Source organism: Oncorhynchus keta, chromosome 18 (genome assembly GCF_023373465.1).
Source record: "Oncorhynchus keta strain PuntledgeMale-10-30-2019 chromosome 18, Oket_V2, whole genome shotgun sequence".
In the NCBI taxonomy this organism is placed as follows: Eukaryota; Metazoa; Chordata; class Actinopteri; order Salmoniformes; family Salmonidae; genus Oncorhynchus; species Oncorhynchus keta.
The window spans coordinates 20,265,394-20,286,688 of NC_068438.1; the positions used below are offsets into that span (position 1 = coordinate 20,265,394).

The 21,295-nt window shown below is 41.4% G+C and overlaps 2 protein-coding genes across 5 annotated transcripts in view; one reads left to right on the forward strand and one right to left on the reverse strand.

Moving 5' to 3' along the window:
* Positions 1–11,119, forward strand: part of LOC118397407 (BICD family-like cargo adapter 1) — a 40,778-nt gene extending 29,659 nt beyond the window's left edge. For all 4 annotated transcript variants that reach the window (XM_035792126.2, XM_035792124.2, XM_035792127.2 and 1 more), the window contains 7 exons: positions 871–990; positions 1,453–1,599; positions 2,444–2,626; positions 6,062–6,232; positions 8,203–8,315; positions 8,610–8,730; positions 9,418–11,119. In XM_035792126.2, coding sequence (XP_035648019.1) covers positions 874–990; positions 1,453–1,599; positions 2,444–2,626; positions 6,062–6,232; positions 8,203–8,315; positions 8,610–8,730; positions 9,418–9,660 — 1,095 coding nt within the window. In that variant the 5' untranslated portion in view covers positions 871–873 and the 3' untranslated portion in view covers positions 9,661–11,119. The remainder of the gene's footprint in view (positions 1–870; positions 991–1,452; positions 1,600–2,443; positions 2,627–6,061; positions 6,233–8,202; positions 8,316–8,609; positions 8,731–9,417) is intronic.
* Positions 11,120–15,424: 4,305 nt separating this feature from the next.
* LOC118397410 (claudin-3-like) lies at positions 15,425–19,862 on the reverse strand. Its single transcript, XM_035792130.2, has 3 exons — positions 19,219–19,862; positions 17,954–17,970; positions 15,425–17,344 (listed from the first exon to the last, which is right to left on the reverse strand). Exons 1-3 carry the CDS (start codon positions 19,678–19,680, stop codon positions 16,684–16,686), a joined length of 1,140 nt encoding a protein of 379 aa, XP_035648023.2. The 5' UTR covers positions 19,681–19,862; the 3' UTR covers positions 15,425–16,683.
* Positions 19,863–21,295: the final 1,433 nt, after the last annotated feature.

Genomic DNA, 21,295 nt, shown 5'->3' on the forward strand with positions numbered 1-21,295 from the left:
GCGTCTGTGTGTGTGATGGGAGCTGACATGGGCCAGCCATACTGTTGAGTCAGGGGGGCCAGGGATGTGTGTGTGTTTGGGGATAGGGGTTAGGAGGCCAAAGAACTGGCACAGTGCCAATACATTCCTGTCTCTCTCACTTTCGTATTTGGAAATGTTTTTGTTTTGTTCCAATGAGTTCTACATTGGAACCTATGGCATATAACCTTTTTAGTAAGAGAAAAAACTCCTCAAAAGTTTCGGTAAAGTCTTAGAAAAAAGGGATCCAAAAGGGTTCTTCGGCTGTTCCAATAGGCAAACCATTTTTTGGTTTCAGGTAGAGCTCTTTTGGATTCCTGTAGAACCCTCTGTGTAATGGGTTCTACCTAGAACCAAAAAGGTTTCTTCAAAGGGTTATCCTATGGGGACAGCCAAAGACTCTAACCGTAACCCTTTTAGGTTCTAGATAACACTTTTTCCCCCTAAGAGTTTAGGCATATGTCAATAATTGCTTACTGTGCCATCTTGTAGTTAATGGAACAACTGTCCCACAGAGAGAAGTTTTGAGTTGTTTTGTTATGACGAAAACATAAGCACATGTGCTGGAGGCAAGAACCATTCCTCTGACTAGTATGTTATCTTAGTTTTCCATTTACAGCATAGCTCACAGCAACCAATAATACAGATTCACTTATTTAATATCTATGATTTTATATTACACTTCCTCATATATCTATACCTATTTATCTCTGGATCTAATATCTAGTAACTTAGTCTCAGATATTTTCGTCTCCTGAACCTGGTGCCCTTTTCTCTGGTATGCCCTGTTTCTCTGTATGTACATCTAATACCTCTTTCCTGTCCTTGGTGTCTGTCTGTGTTGCGGTCTAGGCAATGGAGGTGGAGAGGGCGATGACCAGTGAGCTGCAGACCCTGAAACAGGAGCTTCAACAGAAAGGCCAACACAACAGACCACAGGAGGAGGAGCTGCTTAGTGCCATGAGGGAGCAGGTAGGCTATGCACACACACACACACACAGTTTTGTATTGCTATCCTTGTGGGGACCAAATAATCTATTCCCATCCAAAATCCTATTTTCTTTAACCCCTTAACCCTAACTTGTACTCTTAACCTAACCTTAACCCTAACCTTAACTTTTAACTCTTAACCTAACCTTAACCTTAACCACAAACCCTAAAACAATACCTAACCCTAATTCTAATCCTATTTGTAAGCCTAACCTTTAAATCTAATCCGTAAGCCTAAAATAGCGTTTCTCCTCTTGGCGACTGGCAACATGTTTTACTAACCTTGTAAGGACTGATACCCGCAAGGATTGTTAAACACACACACACACTCACTCACTCACTCACTCACTCACTCACTCACTCACTCACTCACTCACTCACTCACTCACTCACTCACTCACTCACTCACTCACTCACTTTATCTCACCCTTTGTGTGTGTCCAGGTGGTGCGTCTGTCCCAGAAGGAGCAGGCTCTAGAGGAGCAGCTGGAGAGTGTGTGTCAGGAGAACGCAGACCTACGCGACAGACTGGCCTCCCTACACACGCGCTTAGCTCTACAGGACCAACACAACCAGCAGCAGAGCCAACAGGTAAACATACACAATTTTTAGTTTTGTTATCTTTCTCCTTGTTTACTCATTAATATCACGTCAATAGTGCAAAGTTGCCTAAGTGACCCTGGGATACACTGTGGTAATTGGGGTTTAATAGCAGCGTAATTTCCACTCGCTTTTTTAGCCCATAGATATTGTTGTATTTTGTTGTCACTCAAATATCACATGAATACGCACGCATAACAGATATCAAAATGTATAGAATTGCAAGAAAATTTGCTTTAAAACTGCAACATTTTCTTTGCACCCCATGACAAAATAAACTTTAAACCTGCAAAATTCTCTCCACTGACAAGAGGGGTGTGAACAGTTTGTGTCATGAACAGTGCTTTTGCCCATAGAAAGAGATGTGGTGCATGCATGCAGAATAAAAAGTTTGGGAACCTCTGATCTATGGAAGGTTTTGCTTTAAAATAGACTCATCCCTCCCATTGTCACATGTCATTTCAACTTGTAAGGCTGGATTCCACACGTGCCGTAGTGGAGTTTCTGCACCAGGCTGGAATCTGGCATGTTAGGATTTCAAAGTGGTTGAATGGCAGTTTACATTTTTTTACATAGCTTTTCCAATAGCACTGTATGTTGATATAGTGCACATATTGTGTAATATGTCATTTATGGATGACATTGGCATGTTATGTATACTTGTGTGTCTTTAGAGCTAGATCTGCTTTTCAATCGTCAATCTGATGGGGTCTGAATCTCTATGTTTGCAAAATGTGATTGATTTTAGATGACGTTGACCAGAACTTATGTATCTCTCTTTGTGTGCGTTTCCCTCTATGTTTTTGTGTGTGTGTGCCCCTCTCTCTGTGTGTAGCTGGCGGAGGCATGGCAGGAGGCTGCGGCGGCGAGGGGGCGTTCCCAGCAGCTTCAGGTCCAGGTGGAGGAGCTGCAGGAGGAGGTCTACCTGCAGGACAGGAGTGACCATGGAAACACATCCCTACTGTCTGAGCTGGAGACCAGTCTAGACACCATGGGCCTGGGCCATGACAGAGAACAGGTAACACTATAGGAATTAGAAGACATGGGACATAAGAGACAGGGAACCCAGGACAAAGGCAAGGGTTAGCACACTTATCCTGGGTTAATACCGTTGGAACATACATCATGGTCAGAGTTAGTGACCAAGATTGTTATGATCTCTATCTTTATACTCTTAGAAAAAAAGGTGCTATCTAGAACCTAAAGAGTTCTTCAGAAATAAGAGACAAAAGGTTAGTGCACATATCCTGGGTTAATACCCTTGATACATACATAGTCTTAGTACATACAGTACCAGTCAAAAGTTTGAACACACCTACTCATTCCAGTTTTTTTTTTTTTTAACTATTTTTCTACATTGTAGAATAATGGTGAAGACATAAACTATTAAATAATACATATGGCATCATGAAGTAACAAAAAAAGTGTTTAACAAATCAAAATATATTTTATATTTCAGATTCTTCAAAGTAGCCACCCTTTGCCTTGGTGACAGCTTTGCACACTTGGCATTCTCTCAACCAGCTTCATGAGGTAGTCACCTGAAATGCATTTCAATTAACAGGTGTGCCTTGTTAAAAGTACATTTGTGGAATTTCTTTCCTTCTTAATGCGTTTGAGCCAATCAGTTGTGTTGTGACATGGTTAAGGTGATATACAGAAGATAGCCCTATTTGGTAAAAGTCCAAGTCCATATTGTGGCAAAAACCATCATGCACTATGATGAAACTGGCTCTCATGAGGACCGCCACAGGAAAGGAAGACCAAAGAGTTACCTCTGCTGTAGAGGATACGTTCATTAAAGTTAACTGCACCTCAGATTGCAGCCCAAATAAAGGCTTTACAGAGTTCAAGTAACAGACACATCTCAACATCAACTGTTCAGAGAAGACTGTGAATCAGGCCTTCATGGTCGAATTGCTGCAAATAAACCACTAAAGGACACCAATAAGAAGAAAAAACTTGCTTGAGACAAAACACCTGAGTAATGGACATTAGACAGTGGAAATCTGTCCTTTGTCCTGTCCTGATGAGTCCAAATTTGAGATTTTTGGTTCCAACCGCTGTGTCTTTGAGACGCAGAGTAGGTGAATGGATGATCTCCGTATGTGTGCTTCCCACCATGACGCATGGAGGAGGTGTGGGGGGTGCTTTGCTGGTAACATTTATTTCAAATTCAAGGCACACTTAACCAGCATGGCTACCACAGCATTCTGCAGCGGTACACCAACCCATCTGGTTTGTACTTAGTGGGACTATCATTTGTTTGTTTTTCCAGGCTGTGTAAGAGCTATTTGACCAGGAAGGAGAGTGATTTGAGAGCTGCATCAGATGACCTTGCCTCCCCAATCACCCGACCTTAACCCAATTGAGATGGTTTGGGATGAATTGGACTGCAGAGGGAAGGAAAAGCAGCCAACGAGTGCTCAGCATATGTGGGAACTCCTTCAAGACAGTTGGAAAAGCATTCCGCATGAAGCTGGTTGTGAGAATGCCAAGAGTGTGCAAAGCTGTCATCAAGTCAAAGGGTGATTACTTTGAAGAATCTCATATAATATATTTGATTTGTTTAACACTTTTTTTTTGGGGGGGGTTACTACGTGATTCGATATGTGTTATTTCATAGTTTTGATGTCTTCACTATTTATTCTACAATGTAGAAAATAGTAAAAAATAAATAAAAACCCTTGAATAGGTGTGTCCACACTTTTGACTGATAATATATATCAGGTAGAACACTTTTAGGTTCCATATAGAACCCTTTTTTTCTAAGAGTATATAAAATATGAGGTGTTAGAAAGATACAGAGAGATACACAACCATGTAATCAAAGTACACTACCTGTATGTAATAGATATTTCCAGGTGAACAAAAAGGAGAGCAGTCTTTTCTGGTTTATTACAAGTTGCAACAGGGAGACACCACCCAGCACAGAAAATAACTGGCCTCTTGGAGACAGGCCCTTTTATATCCTAATCACACAGCACCAAATGTTCTGTAAACATTAGCCTTGTAGGAAGTTAAAGGCAGTGACTTTGTCAGCTTCTACAGAATCACATAGTGTCCATAGAATGTCATCAATACAATTAAATCGTGAATAATCCGTTTTTCCTCTGCCCTCCAGTCTGGCGTCCATCACTATCTACAGATATGAGAATAATCCATAACATTCAGCAACAAGTCTAGTGACATCAACCTGCACCTTGAGTGTCAGAAATTGAACACTGGCAGTGATGTGTATTACAGAAACTCCAAATATGTTAAACATGGAGCTGAAATATTCCCATGACACTGTAATGGAAGAATGATACATAGCAACAGAACGTTTGAGGTATGTTATTGGTGATGGTACCTCTGTAAAGGAACACTTCTTAACTTGTGTGTCCTGATTTCAAAGAGAAAGAAACAACAAGGGGAACATTATTTGCGAGAGCTTTGCCATTAGCTACTGAGGTGTGAATGCATTACAGCTCCTACAATTTGTAGAAAACATAGTGATAATGAATGCTTGAAACCAAGCATAAAAGGTGAGAAAGAAAGAGACATATTTTGCTAAATTTTGACTGTCTGATTCTGTCATTATTTTGCTTTGTTTTCTTCCATACCTGGAAACTGTGATCTTTTAGTGCACCCATGAGTCATTCGCTAGCCTACATTTCCTACTTGGTTGAATTTTACATTTACATTTACATTTAAGTCATTTAGCAGACGCTCTTATCCAGAGCAACTTACAAATTGGTTCATTCACCTATGACATCCAGTGGAACAGCCACTTTACAATAGTGCATCTAAATCTTTTAGGGGGGTGAGAAGGATTACTTACCTAAGCTAGATGGATCTTTCTACCTCTAAATGTCAGAGGGCACACACATTCAGTCAGGTTTTGTGTTAAAGTAGTTATACCTATGGAAGTCTCAAAGAAAAAAACAGTGATCTTTGACTCCTAAAAGCTCTAGGGAAAGACTTAAGGTAGTGAGATGAGGTATAAAACTCAATCATTGAGAGCTATAAATAACGAACACAGCACTCTACAAAGTTCCTTCCTCTGATGTCATCTAGGCCTAGGAAGTGTCAAGTTCAAGAAAATGAGATCACCAACTTTTTAACAACGTTAACCCACTTTTATTGTTATTTTGCCTTTCTTCCTCAGTAATGAGTTTGACACTTTTGAAACCTGAGGAAACGAGTAGTCATAATGTAGGCTGAGCTACACATTCACACATTGTAGTGTTAAAATAATATCGAACTCATTGACCTAACACACCATAGTGTTATTAGTGTTAGTGTCTTTCCAATGAGTTTTTTTTACCACAGAGCTACTGCTTGTTATATGTGGCTGAATTTAGGTTTACCTGTGTTCAAATGTTTTTTGTTATAAACACTATCCAATACAATTTGATTTAATCTCATCTCTCTCTCTTTCTCTGTTCTTTCTGCTCTCTCTCTCCAATAGACGACCCAGGAGGTTCTGTCTATCCTGGAGCTGCTGCGACCCCTGATCCAGGTCGTGAAGACTCCAGAGAGATCAGAGTTTATAGGTCAGGAGGAAGGAGACCTACAGGCCATGCTGCTCCAGTTACATGGTGTGGCTCAGAAACTGGCCAACCACACCCACATCCCTCAGGTGAGGAGTCATCCGGGAAACCAAGCCACCAACCAGGGAACGCTAACTAACTCTAACAATAGGCCAGTGATGTGCAGACAGGGTAGGCAAGGTAGCTTTTTCAATCAAATAAATAAATAAAGCTGTTGTCAAAAGGTTTTCATGCTTAAAATCCCAAAATGTGCTAAAACTGCGTTACAAGCGCTTGTCGATCTGTGCCTACCATCCCCATCCAAATCCATTAACTTTTGCATGAGGCAGAGAGAACTTTACAATTTACAAGCTTAAATTACAGTGCATTTATTGGGGGGGGGGGGGAATTGCACATCCAACACTAGATCACCCTCAAAAAAATTTGGGGACACACAAATCGATATGGCGTTAAATGAGCAGCAAAAACAACAAGTCACCATGCACAATGCTACGGTAAAGGAGAACCGTGAGATTTTGAAAGACCTTACTACGGGGGGGGTGTTAGCGTTTCAGGGAAGCCTTATGATGAGAGTACAAGCTAATGTAATTGTGGAAACTATGTACCAGTATAGTTATTGTGAACCTTTGTTGAAAAAGAGGAAAGGTTAGCTACAGTAGGTATTATACGTATTCACCCCCCTTGGATTGGTTCACATTTTGCTGCATGACAAAGTGGTATTGAAATAGATTTCATTGTGATTTTTGTTGTTGTTGATCTACACCAAATGATCCATATGGATGGATCAACAACATTGTAGTGACTCCACAATAGTGACCTAAATGACAGCGTGAAAAGAAGAATACAAATATTCAACAACAACAAAAATGCATCCTGTATTGCAACAAGGCACTAAAGTAATACTGAAGAACAAAAAACACAGCAATACACTTTCTGGCCTAAATCCAAAGCCTTTATTCAATTCCCCCATAGATAATATACTGTATGCTCTGTTGGGAGAAAGAAAGAAAAAACATTCTACATTTACCTGTAAGGTGCTTTTGTGTAACGACAGATGACTTTGGAGTTATGTCAGTGCTGTGGTTGGTAATGTTGAATGCTTCATAGATCACAGCAGGCACAGTCTATTATTCCCACTGGGAAACCCCACCTTCCTGGGAAAGTGCTTGTCAAAACAATGCAGTCTCTCCCCTAGTTTTAGTGCCTACACTGGTCATAGAGAGAAAAGGGGAAACTAGACTGGTGAAATCATGATGCTATCAGACAAAACTGGAATTTAACCAAAGGGTGAAACGAGAAGCACTAACAGAAGATGAAAATGAACATCGTCTACTGGAGAACCGACCTGAATATTAGATGGACAACAGGTAAAGGAGCAAGGTCCACACTGATACATCGATAATACTAAATCACCTTGCACCTTGTGTGCTGGACTGAGCTGACTGTAAGAGGCCTCATTGTTCAGTTACCTGAGTCCTCAGTACAGTGTGCGGGTTCCCATATGAATTGCCGGCCCTGACAACAAAGGCTGGATTCATCCCCTAGGAGACAGAGACATTAACACAGAGATCAGGTGTCAGTCAGGCCTGCGTTCCATGGAGATTTAGATTTAGACACAATAAAAGGAGTTTCTGTGTTGCTGGGCTGGAGAGAGAGTGCGAGGGGTTTTTCAGTACAGTGATAGTCAGGTTACAGCTCTGAATTTCCAGTAAATACCATGAGCTACTGTTTTATAACACAACACCCACCGATCCTGAGTGTTCACTCATAGAGTAGCAGGTCAATAGAACACCCCAGGCTAGAAACAATGCCCTCTAATGTAATTTTAACCCAATTTGACAGTGTCCATAACTAAGCACCACAGAAACCGAATACTCAGCTTTAGTCGGTTACGTTGGCTCATCTTAGTGTGTGGGGTTTGTGCTCTACCTTGTGGTCATGTTGGTTATGAGTTCTTGATAAAGCAGAAGTTGAACCCAATACATTGGCGTTGCTAGTATTGGACTCAGACCAGGGTTTCAGTTCACTATTTTCTCTCTTGACCTCTCCCCTCTTTTAGATCTCCCAGCTGCAGGAAGAGAATGCTGAGCTGAGGCTGAGGCTCGGAAACAGACAGGATGAAGAAGAGGTGGCCCAACAGGCCATCAGAGACAGAGATGAGGCCATAGCTAAGTAAGTGGTTTAGCCTTTATCATATAGTTATTGTCTGCCTTTATCGTTTAATCATTTTCACTCTTTGTAATTTCCTTCAATGTTATTTTCAAACAGCATTTAGCATTCATAAAGTGACAGTTTTCATTTATATATAGTCCTTGCCATTTTATGTGTACTATAAATGTAACATATGTTCCTGTGCTGGGTTGTCGTTGGAAGATTTCCATGGGCTTTCCACATTGGTCTGCTATGAATCTATGATCATGTCACTGTGACTTAACATGTGTTTGATCCCCTGTTTCATCATGTCAGGAAGAACCTGATGGAGGCGGAGCTGGTGAGGAGTAAGAACGACATGATGTGTCTGAACACCCAGCTGCTGGAGGCTATCCAACGCAAGCTGGAGCTGTCTCAGGAACTAGAGGCTTGGCAGGTGGGTCTCCACGGTCTCTTTGTCCGTCTCTGTTTCTATCAACCCCCTTCTCTCTCTGTCTGTCTTTTGCTCTCTTTCTGTCTCACTTTATCTATCTCTATTTCTCTCCTTTCCTCTGCCCTTCTTTCACACTCCAGTAACATATTAGGGCACTTTCATAAGCTCTGAGAAAATATTAACATTGGTTTAATTAAGCCTATTGTCTTTAGGGCACCTCCAATAGTGAAAATGTACCGTAAGCCTTGGTCACAGAGTCAGAATTCTAGTTTTACATAGAGACTGCTCTTTAGCTGTAGTGTCCCCACTGGGGTTAGGGACACGGTAACCTTTAAACAGCCCCCTAAATTTGAACTGAAGGGACCTGAACAGATTGACAGGTGGCCAAGGCTAGAAGGATCTTTCTGCTACTCTAGTCTACTGCTGAGTCATGGTGCTAGTGCGAGGCCATCTGCTGGGTGACTACCTCCATCTAGTGGTCATATGAAGACATGGCAACATTCACTGTAACTGACCAGTTCAATAGAGATGATTTGAAACGTTCCTACAATTTCAACATTGTGGTATTTGAACTGTAATTAAGCTCTTGAAGTGTATTTAAGCTCTTGTTATATCCAGCTCTTGCATTTAAAATGTATGTGAAGTCTAATGAGGCTCATTATCAACAGAGGTGTTATTTATTTTCTTCAGGACGACATTCAGATCATCATCAACCAGCAGCTGAGGACCCAGCAGCAGTCGGAGCAGGTCCAAAGGAAGCCTGTCTCCAACCCCATGTCCTTCTGGAGGAGAACCAGCACAGCTTCCTCCACCAGGCCCCACCGGCCCTCCTCCTCCCCTGCCTCCTGGACTTATGAAGCTGGGCAAGAGAAGCCCCAGTCCCCCTGGAGAGATTGGCTCCGACCAGGCAAGGTGGCACAGCCTGGCAAATAGTGAGCTGGTATGTCTGTGGCCTCATCGTGGAGGACTGGCACATAGCACAGAACTGTCTTACCCAGTTGTCCGTTGAAGAAGTCGAGTCGTCAAGGCTGGAACAAGCTGGTGGAACACTACTGAGTGGAACTATCAGTCTTGGTAGATAGAGTACCAAGCAGAACAGGACAGGCCGAACACTTAGTTATGTAGGAGACTTCAGTAGAGTATTAGAATTCAAGACCATAGTGTTTTGGAAACAAGGACCAGATAAGAGCCCTAATGGACAAAGTGCTATCAATAAGTAGTTTCCCCACTGTCACTAAGAAGAACCTAAGCACATAAAACGCATGTTAGAGCGGTTAAAGACTAGCATGGTAACGACTAGCATGGCCAGGGAGTCACACACTATTATGGTGAGAGTCCCGACAAGGAAAGATGGTTATAAGTTGTGCCTTCTTCTGCCTTATAATAATGTTTTTTTTATTGTGAAGTCATTGATGCCTGAGATTGTAAATGTATGTGATAATGTCAATGTTTGTAAGAATACTGACAGTATTTGTTCAGGCTATTTATTTCATCCAACCTTTATTTAGGCAATGTACAGACAGACTGGAGGAAATGAGTTGATAGATTGACTGGACTCTGATAATAAGACATAATGAAGTTAGTATTCACCTATAATCCTGTTGTAAATATTTAGCTATTTAGAAACACAGTAAGATGATATCCGATCTAAGTGGTATTCCACTCACTACAGTCTGTTCAAAAGATGTAACAATATTACATGTTGCCTGCTGTCTATGCAAAATGGTTTCCATTATGTATCCAGAGAAAACAGCCTTTAGAAGAAAATAACCAAATATACAATAGGTGCTAATAAATAAACCCATGATATACAGTATTGCATGGGTTCTCATGTGAAATGTTATGTGAACTAGATACAATATGATTTATGTCCAAAATGCATTTCATGCATTGTATTCTTACCTTATGGGTCTTTTTGCCATATAACTGAAGGGGACATTTTTGGGGAAGGGTGCAATATAGATAAACTCTAACGAGGTTGGCCATATAAGGTCGTACTTATTTTGTTCACAGTGCCAGAACAATCTTTTTTTTTTTGGACAGAATGCATGCAATATGTTGTCAACACATGAAGTAAGGTCTGTTCTGTTGTTTATCGACATTTGCTATTTGTTTATTTGACAACATCAGTATGTCCTCAGACTATTTGATTTAGTGAAAAACAGAACAATGCTGATTGAATGACTGAAAACATCTAGTTTATTGCAGAAGATATAATGCAAACATTTTGATTCATATTACTAATTGTTGAAATATATGAATGTTATCAAACGGCATGCATGATGTTGTGTATCATGATGTATGTAGTTTGTATTCTATATGTAGATGGCATTTATGTATTAGTGAACACAATGTCCTTTACACTGAAAATAAAGTCATGTTTCATACTTGATATCCTATGGCCTTTGATTGATAGTTCGCTTGGACTGCATAAAATACTGTGTTGCCTGCAGCACTAGTTCTCCATCCTGGTCCTGGGGACCCGAAGGGCTGCACATTTTTGATTTTGCCCTTGCACTACACAGCTGATTCAAATGATCAACTCATCATGATGATTTGAATCAGGTTGGTAGTGCTAGAGCAAAAATAAAAATGTGCAGCCCTTTGGGTCCCCAGGACCGAGAAAGAGAACCACTGGCCTACAGGATACAGCTGGTTATCCACATTTACTCCATATACAGTGCCTTGCGAAAGTATTCACCCCCCTTGAACTTTGCAACCTTTTGCCACATTTCAGGCTTCAAACATAAAGATATAAAACTGTATTTTTTTGTGAAGAATCAACAACAAGTGGGACACAATCATGAAGTGGAACGACATTTATTGGATATTCCAAACTTTTTTAACAAATCAAAAACTGAAAAATTGGGCGTGCAAAATTATTCAGCCCCTTTACTTTCAGTGCAGCAAACTCTCTCCAGAAGTTCAGTGAGGATCTCTGAATGATCCAATGTTGACCTAAATGACTAATGATGATAAATACAATCCACCTGTGTGTAATCAAGTCTCCGTATAAATGCACCTGCACTGTGATAGTCTCAGAGGTCCGTTAAAAGCGCAGAGAGCATCATGAAAAACAAGGAACACACCAGGCAGGTCCGAGATACTGTTGTGAAGAAGTTTAAAGCCGGATTTGGATACAAAAACATTTCCCAAGCTTTAAACATCCCAAGGAGCACCGTGCAAGCGATAATATTGAAATGGAAGGAGTATCAGACCCCTGCAAATCTACCAAGACCTGACCGTCCCTCTAAACTTTCAGCGCATACAAGGAGAAGACTGATCAGAGATGCAGCCAAGAGGCCCATGATCACTCTGGATGAACTGCAGAGATCTACAGCTGAGGTGGGAAACTCTGTCCATAGGACAACAATCAGTCGTATATTGCACAAATCTGGCCTTTATGGAAGAGTGGCAAGAAAGCCATTTCTTAAAGATATCCATAAAAAGTGTAGTTTAAAGTTTGCCACAAGCCACCTGGGAGACACACCAAACATGTGGAAGAAGGTGCTCTGGTCAGATGAAACCAAAATTGAACTTTTTGGCAACAATGCAAAATGTTATGTTTGGCGTAAAAGCAACACAGCTCATCACCCTGAACACACCATCCCCACTGTCAAACATGGTGGTGGCAGCATCATGGTTTGGGCCTGCTTTTCTTCAGCAGGGACAGGGAAGATGGTTAAAATTGATGGGAAGATGGATGGAGCCAAATACAGGACCATTCTGGAAGAAAACCTGATGGAGTCTGCAAAAGACCTGAGACTGGGACGGAGATTTGTCTTCCAACAAGACAATCCAAAACATAAAGCAAAATCTACAATGGAATGGTTCAAAAATAAATATATCCAGGTGTTAGAATGGCCAAGTCAAAGTCCAGACCTGAATCCAATCGAGAATTTGTGGAAAGAACTGAAACTGCTGTTCACAAATGCTCTCCATCCAACCTCACTGAGCTCGAGCTGTTTTGCAAGGAGGAATGGAAAAAAAATTCAGTCTCTCGATGTGCAAAACTGATAGACATACCCCAAGCGACTTACAGCTGTAATTGCAGCTACAAAGTATTAACTTAAGGGGGCTGAATAATTTTGCACGCCCAATTTTTCAGTTTTTGAATTGTTAAAAAAGTTTGAAATATCCAATAAATGTCGTTCCACTTCATGATTGTGTCCCACTTGTTGTTGATTCTTCACAAAAAAATACAGTTTTATATCTTTATGTTTGAAGCCTGAAATGTGGCAAAAGGTCGCAAAGTTCAAGGGGGCTGAATACTTTCGCAAGGCACTGTAGCTTACTGCACAAAAACCTCATTGCTACAGTACTGGTTTTAATTAGTTATTGTTGCATAGGTTTACATTTTTTAAGTCATGTCTGAGCGGTAGATCTCGGCTTGCATTTTGACTCAGAAAGTGATCTTGACTCAAAGGTTGGTGACCGCTGTTCTAGAGTTTTCCCTGTAGCCACCAAATAGCCTACTTGGCCACTGTTAAAACTGTAACTTAAAGCGGGTACAGCCTCAGTTTACTACTGTAAACTCAAGCTGGAAGTTGCACAGAATTTTCACAACTTTCAAGTCTGTGCTCAGCAGACCCTGGTGGCAGGGAGTACTCTTTGGTATTGTTTCATCTGCTGTTGGCCCTTTAAGACAGTTTTGTAAACCACCCCAAAAGCGATCTATAAAAATATATATTTTTAACTATAATGATTAGCTGTGTGTGGACGGACCTAGATACAGATGTTATTCTCACCTGCTTCATTATACTATTATCTGTTAACTTTAGTTTGTTTTCAGTTTATTTAAGAAGATAAAGGAAGACAGAACAACACATTTAGAAATGGTTGGAGGTAGCTTCCACAGATCAGTCCTTTGTTAGCTACTCTGTTCATTACACTACATATGTAGTTTCTAAGGTTTTGTTCCTACAGAGTAGACAGGACAGGACACACAAAGGGGCTGTGTTGTTCCTTTCATAGTGGATGAATAAAGGAAGGCCTTTTCCCTCGGGACTCCAGGTGCCTAGCAACTTCTCTGTCTGTTCTGTCCCTTCATGTAGCTCAGTATCGGTCATGTGATCAGTCAGGGTTTCGCTGTCCAGAGCCAGCAGAGTAGAGCTGAGAGAGAGAGAGACACCTGAACTGCATATGTAACACAGCAGGTACCACTAAATGTGATCAGTCTAATAATAGTCTCTCACTGTCTCTGAACTCCAGTTTTATGACTCATGTCAGAGAGAGAATGCTTTGTTTACTGTGTAAACTTGACTTTCCTTAGTCCTTTCAATTTAACATTTTGCAATGACTGCTGTATAACCCCCCAAACCAAATATACTTTATGAGGCATAGAGATCTCCAGCCCACCATGGTAATACTGCTGAAATAACCCTGAGGTGGGATCAATGATTAACACCCTTCAAACACCCTATACTGCCCCAGTCTTGTATAGGAAAAGCCATCTGAACTGCATATGTAGCCGGTACCACTTAACGTGATCAGTTTAATAATAGTCTCTCACCAGTTCTACATCTTTTGAAACTGAAGCTTTTGGACATCACACTTCCAAGATTTCCAAACATCTTAGAAAGAGATCCCATTATCCTAACTTTCATTTAGTAGGACCATCAGTCAGCCGACAAAAACAACGCAAATTAGCAAATTACAAATACATTGGTTTTGTTTTTCAACTGTATCAAATTACATTACTTTGAAATCATCATGATTGGAGTTCATACAGTCTTGTTACAGAAGTTGAATGGTTGTTGCCTTATGTTGCAATGTCAGAAGGTTGCATTTGACTCAGTTGAAAAGTAATTTGAATAATCAACGGGAAAATGTAAGGACACCATGCTTCAATAACTATAGAGCTGCTTATTCTATTCATATGCATATCTTAGCTTTTTAATGTACATTTTATCCCCCTTTTCGGAGGAAATAACAATGGACTATAGCCAAACTGAAACTGTACAGTAGTTAATATCACTGGATCCAGTCATGGTGATTAGATAGATATTTTGTTTGAAGTGACATTGATATGTGGAGGAAGAGACAACAGTTGGCTGGTAAGGTGCCGGTAAGGTGAGACTCCAGTCTCCAGGGACTTTTCTCTCCCATATTTACTATGAGAGCCCAATTCATATTTCAGCATTTGTAAGGTGCTACAGGATGTGTTTTAAACATGAGACTGGACATCTTAAAGTCACAGCCAGCATGCAGGAAACAGACTTCAAATTGGTTTTTAGAAACAATTAGACATTTGGTTCCTGTGTATTTCTTGGATTCATCTATGTCCTTAATTGAAGATGATATATGCTCTAGGCCTGCTGCTACTGATTCTAATTTCTTTCTGTCTTCTTTTCCTACTCTGCTGACATAACATTTGCCACCTGCACCTGTGAGGTGATCTCTTGTTGGTAATTGTTTATTGCTGTTGTGGTAAAGTTACTGATTGGTGGCGGTAACATGGCCTCTTGGATTGCATTTGAGGCTACCTTTACACTGGCACATGTACTGATCCGTATCCCAGCATCCATCAACTTCTCATTGGATTAAAAAAAAACATTACAAAATTGCTGAAGTACAACAAATATATTGTTGGTAGTGTATGAACCTCTGTGTGCAGATGGTAACTAAATAAAACAAGAGGAAAATATATACATTATTGATTATTGCTTTCGGAATGAAACCAATAGAGATGCAAACCTTCATAAAATAACTGTCTTTATTAAAAAGCAGGTGATGTGCAGGACTAACACACTGTAGCACTGTTCTGGCTGGACACAGGTGCACAATGCCCCCATTTCTCCTCATTGCCCTAAAACACTGAGGCCTTCTGTTCGTCTGCTCCCAACCTGTTCTCCCTTCCCTCTGTGCACCACTATCCACACTGTGTTGAATTCATCTGTCATCTATCTGGAGTGTTGGTGACAGCATTCAGTACAGTTACAGTACTCTGTATGTTAGTAGTATTTCGTATCTTATTAGGATCCCCATTAGCTGCTGCCAAGGCAGTCGTTACTCTTCCTGGCATCCAAACAGATGATTACATCACACAATCACACCCTTAACACTGATGATAGAACATAACCATCAAACAAATGCATCTCTTTCACAAAGTCTTTTACAAAACAAAATGCAAAAATATTCCAACACAAAATTCAAATCCTACATAAAAAATAAACACAGTTCCTTAAAAAAGTATTTGTGAACATACTGATTTTGTTCAATCTACTGTATTCTTGCAGTGACATTTTTGTTGTTGTTCCACCTCTGTCTTTTTATTAAGGTATCAGTCAAATGTAGTATTTTTAACAGCCTTCCTTAGTTTCTGAAACCCAAGCAATGCGTCATTTATATGAGGCAATAACATAGAGAAATGTCAATGAGAAGGTAATGATTGAATATTCTACATTCTATATCATTTGATGTAGCGTAGTTGCCTGAAGCTACGGAAATAATGAAATGTTAGTGATTTAAAATATGAATGGACTCAATGACTAACATCTTAGACAGGAATAATCATAAAAGTACAAACGTTGTGTCATTAATTCAATTAGGCTTGTGAATGTTTTTAAATGAGCTTGATATATTTTCAATGGATATGCATAGCTCACTAATAATCCAACCCTTAAAACCTTGTAATTAAATTAAGAAATGTAGAGACTACTGATCTTATTTTTAATTTCCTTTGTTCTCACTAAACCCAAATGGAAAGCATATGATCCTTCTTTCTTACACAATCCGGCCCTGGAACTTCTATGCTTTTCCTTCAGAGTAGATGTTACAGAGACAAGTACTGTACATACGTAGACAAATCCAACAAAACAATGGTGAAAAAAGCAAAAACAAACACATCCCTTCATTGCGGAGTCTCCTTGGGATTCATGAAGCCCCATTAGAAACACGTGTAGAATAACGTTTTTGGTTGCTACATAAATAGTTCTTGTCCCATCCATCGTCCCATCACACATAGTCTTTTCTCTCGAACCCGGGCCCACCTGGGGTAGAGCGTGAGACAGAGTATGCCATCCGTGAGGGGTTGTACCTCTTCTCCCGAGGGGGACAGGAACAGCAGAGGAGGCTTCCCCCGAGGATCATGAGGGCTGAAGCCCCCCAGCCAATGTAGAGCGCTGCCCCTAACTCCCTGCGCTGAGCATCAGTCAGCAGCGGGTTGTAGAAGTCCCGGATGATAGTGTTGGCTGACCAGGACACTGGTATCAGCTGCATGACTCCCGACACGATGAAGAACACCCCAGAGATGATCATGACTTTAGCTTTGGATGCCTCATCCTCGATACAGTTGGTGCACTTGGCCCCGGCGATGGCGATGAGCACGGCCAGGATGGCCAGGAGGATGGAGATGACCGTGAGGGCCCTGGCGGCCTGGAGGTCCTGGGAGAGGGCCAGCATGGAGTCATAGACCTTACACTGCATCTGGCCTGTGCTCTGGACAACACAGGTCATCCACAGGCCCTCCCAGATGATCTGAGCCGTGACGATGTTGCTGCCGATGAAGGCTGTTACTCGCCACATGGGCAGGGTGCAGGACACGATGGCAATGATCCATCCTAATACGCATAGAGCGATCCCCACTAACTCCAACCCTGCAGACATGGTGGTAGTTCTGTTGTTGCTGGAGCTCCTTCTGTGTTCCTTTCAGTGCGCCGTGTTCCGTCACACCTGAGAGACCTGAGAGGATCTGACAGAGGATCTGTGAGAAAGAAAGAGACCAGCCAGTCAGAGACACTAACACCAATTGACTTAATTTAGCCCCTAGCACCTGTGAGTTTGTGATGTGTGATGTTCTGGTGCAGCCGGGAAGACAAGTATCCTTTATATCCCAGATCAGCTGAAGGGAGGAGCCCTGGAAGGTCCAAAAAAATGCTTCTCTGTGACATCACAGGGTAGGATTAAAAGTTGTAAAAAAAAAGGTGATTTTCAAAACCTGCAAGGAGTTACTAGCCAGAGGGAGGGTATTATCTTGCTCTTCACGTCACCACGAAAATCACTCTTTTTAAAATGTTTTAGCTTTTGACATCGGTTAGAACTTTTTAACTTTATATATATATTTTTTTTAAACCTAAATTAAAAATGAGGTTGAAAAGTGGGGGAATTTCCCTTTACTCTTTAATAGATTAGCCCTAATCTTGTCTCCTCAGAGCAATCATTCTCTCACAGCATTAGCTGAAGCAGCTTGTAAAATAAGAATGCCTGATCTCAATTCATCGGCAACAAGCTGTCTTGTTCACTCTATTTGACGTGGTCTAACGGTCATGTCTGTCTGTCACTGACTCCAGTGCCCTTGAATTCCTAACAACTGGGAGGGTCTCCCCTAGTTATGCCCCAGAAACTGGGATAATAGACTTTCATGACCCGGTGTTGATAACTCTCTCCGATCCCCATCTTGCTATGAAACAGGCCCATTGTTTTGGGGGCCATTTTGGAATGGCTGAAAGTGGGGGGCTGACAAAGCAAGCTCCTTGTTATCTAAGCCCAACAGATATGGTAGTCAGACAGGTAGCTAGCAGCTATGAAAGAGAATCCAACTCAACACATCATTACCATGGATACCCAAGGATCAGTGAAGGAAAATGCCTGTTATTTCCTGATCTGGGTAGAATGAATGACACAGAGGCAGTTCTCTGATATAAGCTAAGAGATTCAAACATACTTTTCTTATAAACTGTATAGCGAGTAGCACAGGACCTAGTGGCACTTCCCATGTAGCAAATCACTTAATAATGTGAATGAAATGTACTGTATAAAGTAACATATAGCAACAAGTTTTATTTTTCTGTCATTGTATTAAAACATATTTGAAGAAAAAATGAAGTTTTATGAAACAGTTTTTATTGTGAAATTGACACACATCGAACATCAAAATAGTTGACATTTTCACACTTAACAAAAGCTGTTAAACGGTCAGTGTTTGGCATATTGTTATCCAACATACACACAACATAAGCTGTTATTCATTCAGTCTATAGAATATAAAATGTAACAATGCAGATGGTTTCAATTCAACTCCTTTCAAATAGTAAGATTACAATACAATATTTACAACACCTTTGTATATTTTAAACAGGCATACAGTACGAAATAAAAGTACACCAAGTCCAGTTTGTTGTGTTCCCCTTCAACAGAGCACCTTCAAAAATGATCCAGCAAAAAGCAGTATTTTATTGTATTGGTAGAAATCACCACCATTTTATCTGTTCTGGAATTCAAGGTTGGTATCAAATGTCCTTCATCCGCTGAGCAGAAAACAGAAAGCAGCTGCTGCCAGATATCCAGGTCAGTTCAAACATAGTCTCTTTTATCATAGCCGCTAGGGGCCACAGACCTGGTCAGGGAGTACACCATCCGTGAGGGCGGCCCTGCATACCTCTTCTCAGGTTGTGGGGGGCAACTACAGCACAGGATGCACCCCCCAATGAGGAGAAAAGCGGCTGCAGCCCAGCCCAGGTAGAGAGCCCCGCCAATCTCCCTCTTGTGAGCCTCAGGAGTGATGGGACTATAGAACTCCATGATGATGCTGTTGGCTGACCAGGACACCGGGATCAGCTGCGTCAACGATGCTACGATGAAGGCTACCCCCGCTGCGATCATCAACCGGACCTTGGCCGTCTCGTCCTTCACACAGTTGGTACACTTAGCCCCCACCCCGGCCACCAGCACCCCCATGATTCCCACAACGATGGAGATGACTGTGAGGGCTCGGGCTGCCTGCAGGTCAGAGCTGAGGGCCAGCATGGAGTCATATACCTTACACTGCATCTGGCCCGTGCTTTGGACCACACAGGTCATCCAGATACCCTCCCAGATGGTCTGAGCCGTGATGATGTTGACCCCAATGAAAGCGGACACCCTCCACATGGGCAGGGCGCAGGACACGATGCTCAATATCCAACCCAGGACAGCCAGGATCATCCCCAGGATCTCTAGTCCCAACACGGCCATTTTCTTGTTTTACCTTCCTCTGTAAGCAGGTCTACAGGTGTCTTCACTCTCTTCACTTCACTGTCTCAACTTCACGCACAGAACGGTTTCACTGTCTGGATTCTGCTCTGGAATTCTCACCACCTGTATACTCCCAGTTATCTTTATAGCACTCCACCAACAGAAGGTAGAGTCTCATGGCGATTGGCCAAGGAGGTTTTCAAATGTTTTTTCTTTTCTTTCTTCTCAACGACCCCCAGAACAAGCTTTGGCATGAGAACGGCTTGGCTGCACAGATTAATGATTGAAAGGTTGGGCCATGATTGATCCCCAACTGTTTGGGCTGAGGGGAAGGTCAATAAATGGCCAAAGCGAAATAGTTAAAGGATAACGAACAGGTTAAGAATGGACAAGGTAATAATTACAAGTGGAGGAATTGGGAATAACATAAACTCACGTGTTCGTTCAACAGATGTCTACCATTGTACAATTATGTTCAGTTCAAGATACATATTTAGCTCTCTATGGAGTGTTTACCTCAGTGTATTACTGCTAACCCTTAGAGAGAGCTGCCTAGGAGGATCTGTGTTGGCCTACTGTGTACAAGCACTATTGGCTAGTTTCCAACCCAAATACCCTAATGAAGGCATACGCTGAATTGCGTTGGGTTTAATAATAAATATATTTTTAAACAAACTTCCATTGTTGCTGAATATCTTTTCATCTGGTTTCCAACCCCAGCAGTAGGGCTCTTTCTTGGATCACTTTCTTTCAAAATGACATGACCTGGTCAGGAGCCAATGACTGCTCTCTGGTACCTGATAACATTATTTTGGGAGATGACGTTGCACAATGAATAAATGCAAAGCTGCATTTGATCATTGTTTTCCACTGCCATGATTCAGACAACAGACAAGCCCGAATTCCGTAGTAAATTGTATCTTCTTTCTGACTGCCATTGAAGATTTCTGACAAAATGTGAGACTCCGTTATCTTTTGTCTTTGTTTGGCTAACAGATTTAGAGATCACAGTTAGACAAGTTTCTATTTGGCTGTCAGTCCAGTGGACAAACATCTCCCAGTGAGTGAGTGGGATAGTGGTCATTGTGGCTTGGGAGTTGATGTGATGAGTGGGTCAGTGTTATCAGACAGTGTTCTTGTCAACAAGGTCACTCTGCACCAAAGGGTTTCACCTTTATTTGAACTGTGTCAACTGTCTGCAGCACAGGAAGTCCCACACACAGACCCTGGACTCTGCATGGTTATAGATGGGTCCTTACACTCACAGGTGAACAGAGTGAGTAACACAATAGAGCTATGGAGGCTGTGCTTGTTTGTACGATGCTCAAACATCCCTAGGCAGTACTTTAAGTCTATGCTATAAGACTGTCTTAAAAGTGTTTTGCCCTTATCTTATTCTTAGACTATAATGTAAATAAAGCCATTGTCCTATTTTTCATCAATAGGAGCATTGTGAAAGAAGCTAGTTCACCTTATGATCACAGTGTGGTTTACCTACCTCCCCTCCCTATGAAAATGGCTGCTTTTTGTCAGGCTCAGTTTCACTCTCCCAAATGGAACAGGGGGCACAATGGAAGGCAGCAGAAGGCACCCTTCAGAAACAAAAATGACATTG

Excerpts from the sequence above, each read along its gene's own strand:
- LOC118397410 (XM_035792130.2), bottom strand. The coding sequence starts at position 19,680 with ATGGCCGTGTTGGGACTAGAGATCCTGGGGATGATCCTGGCTGTCCTG.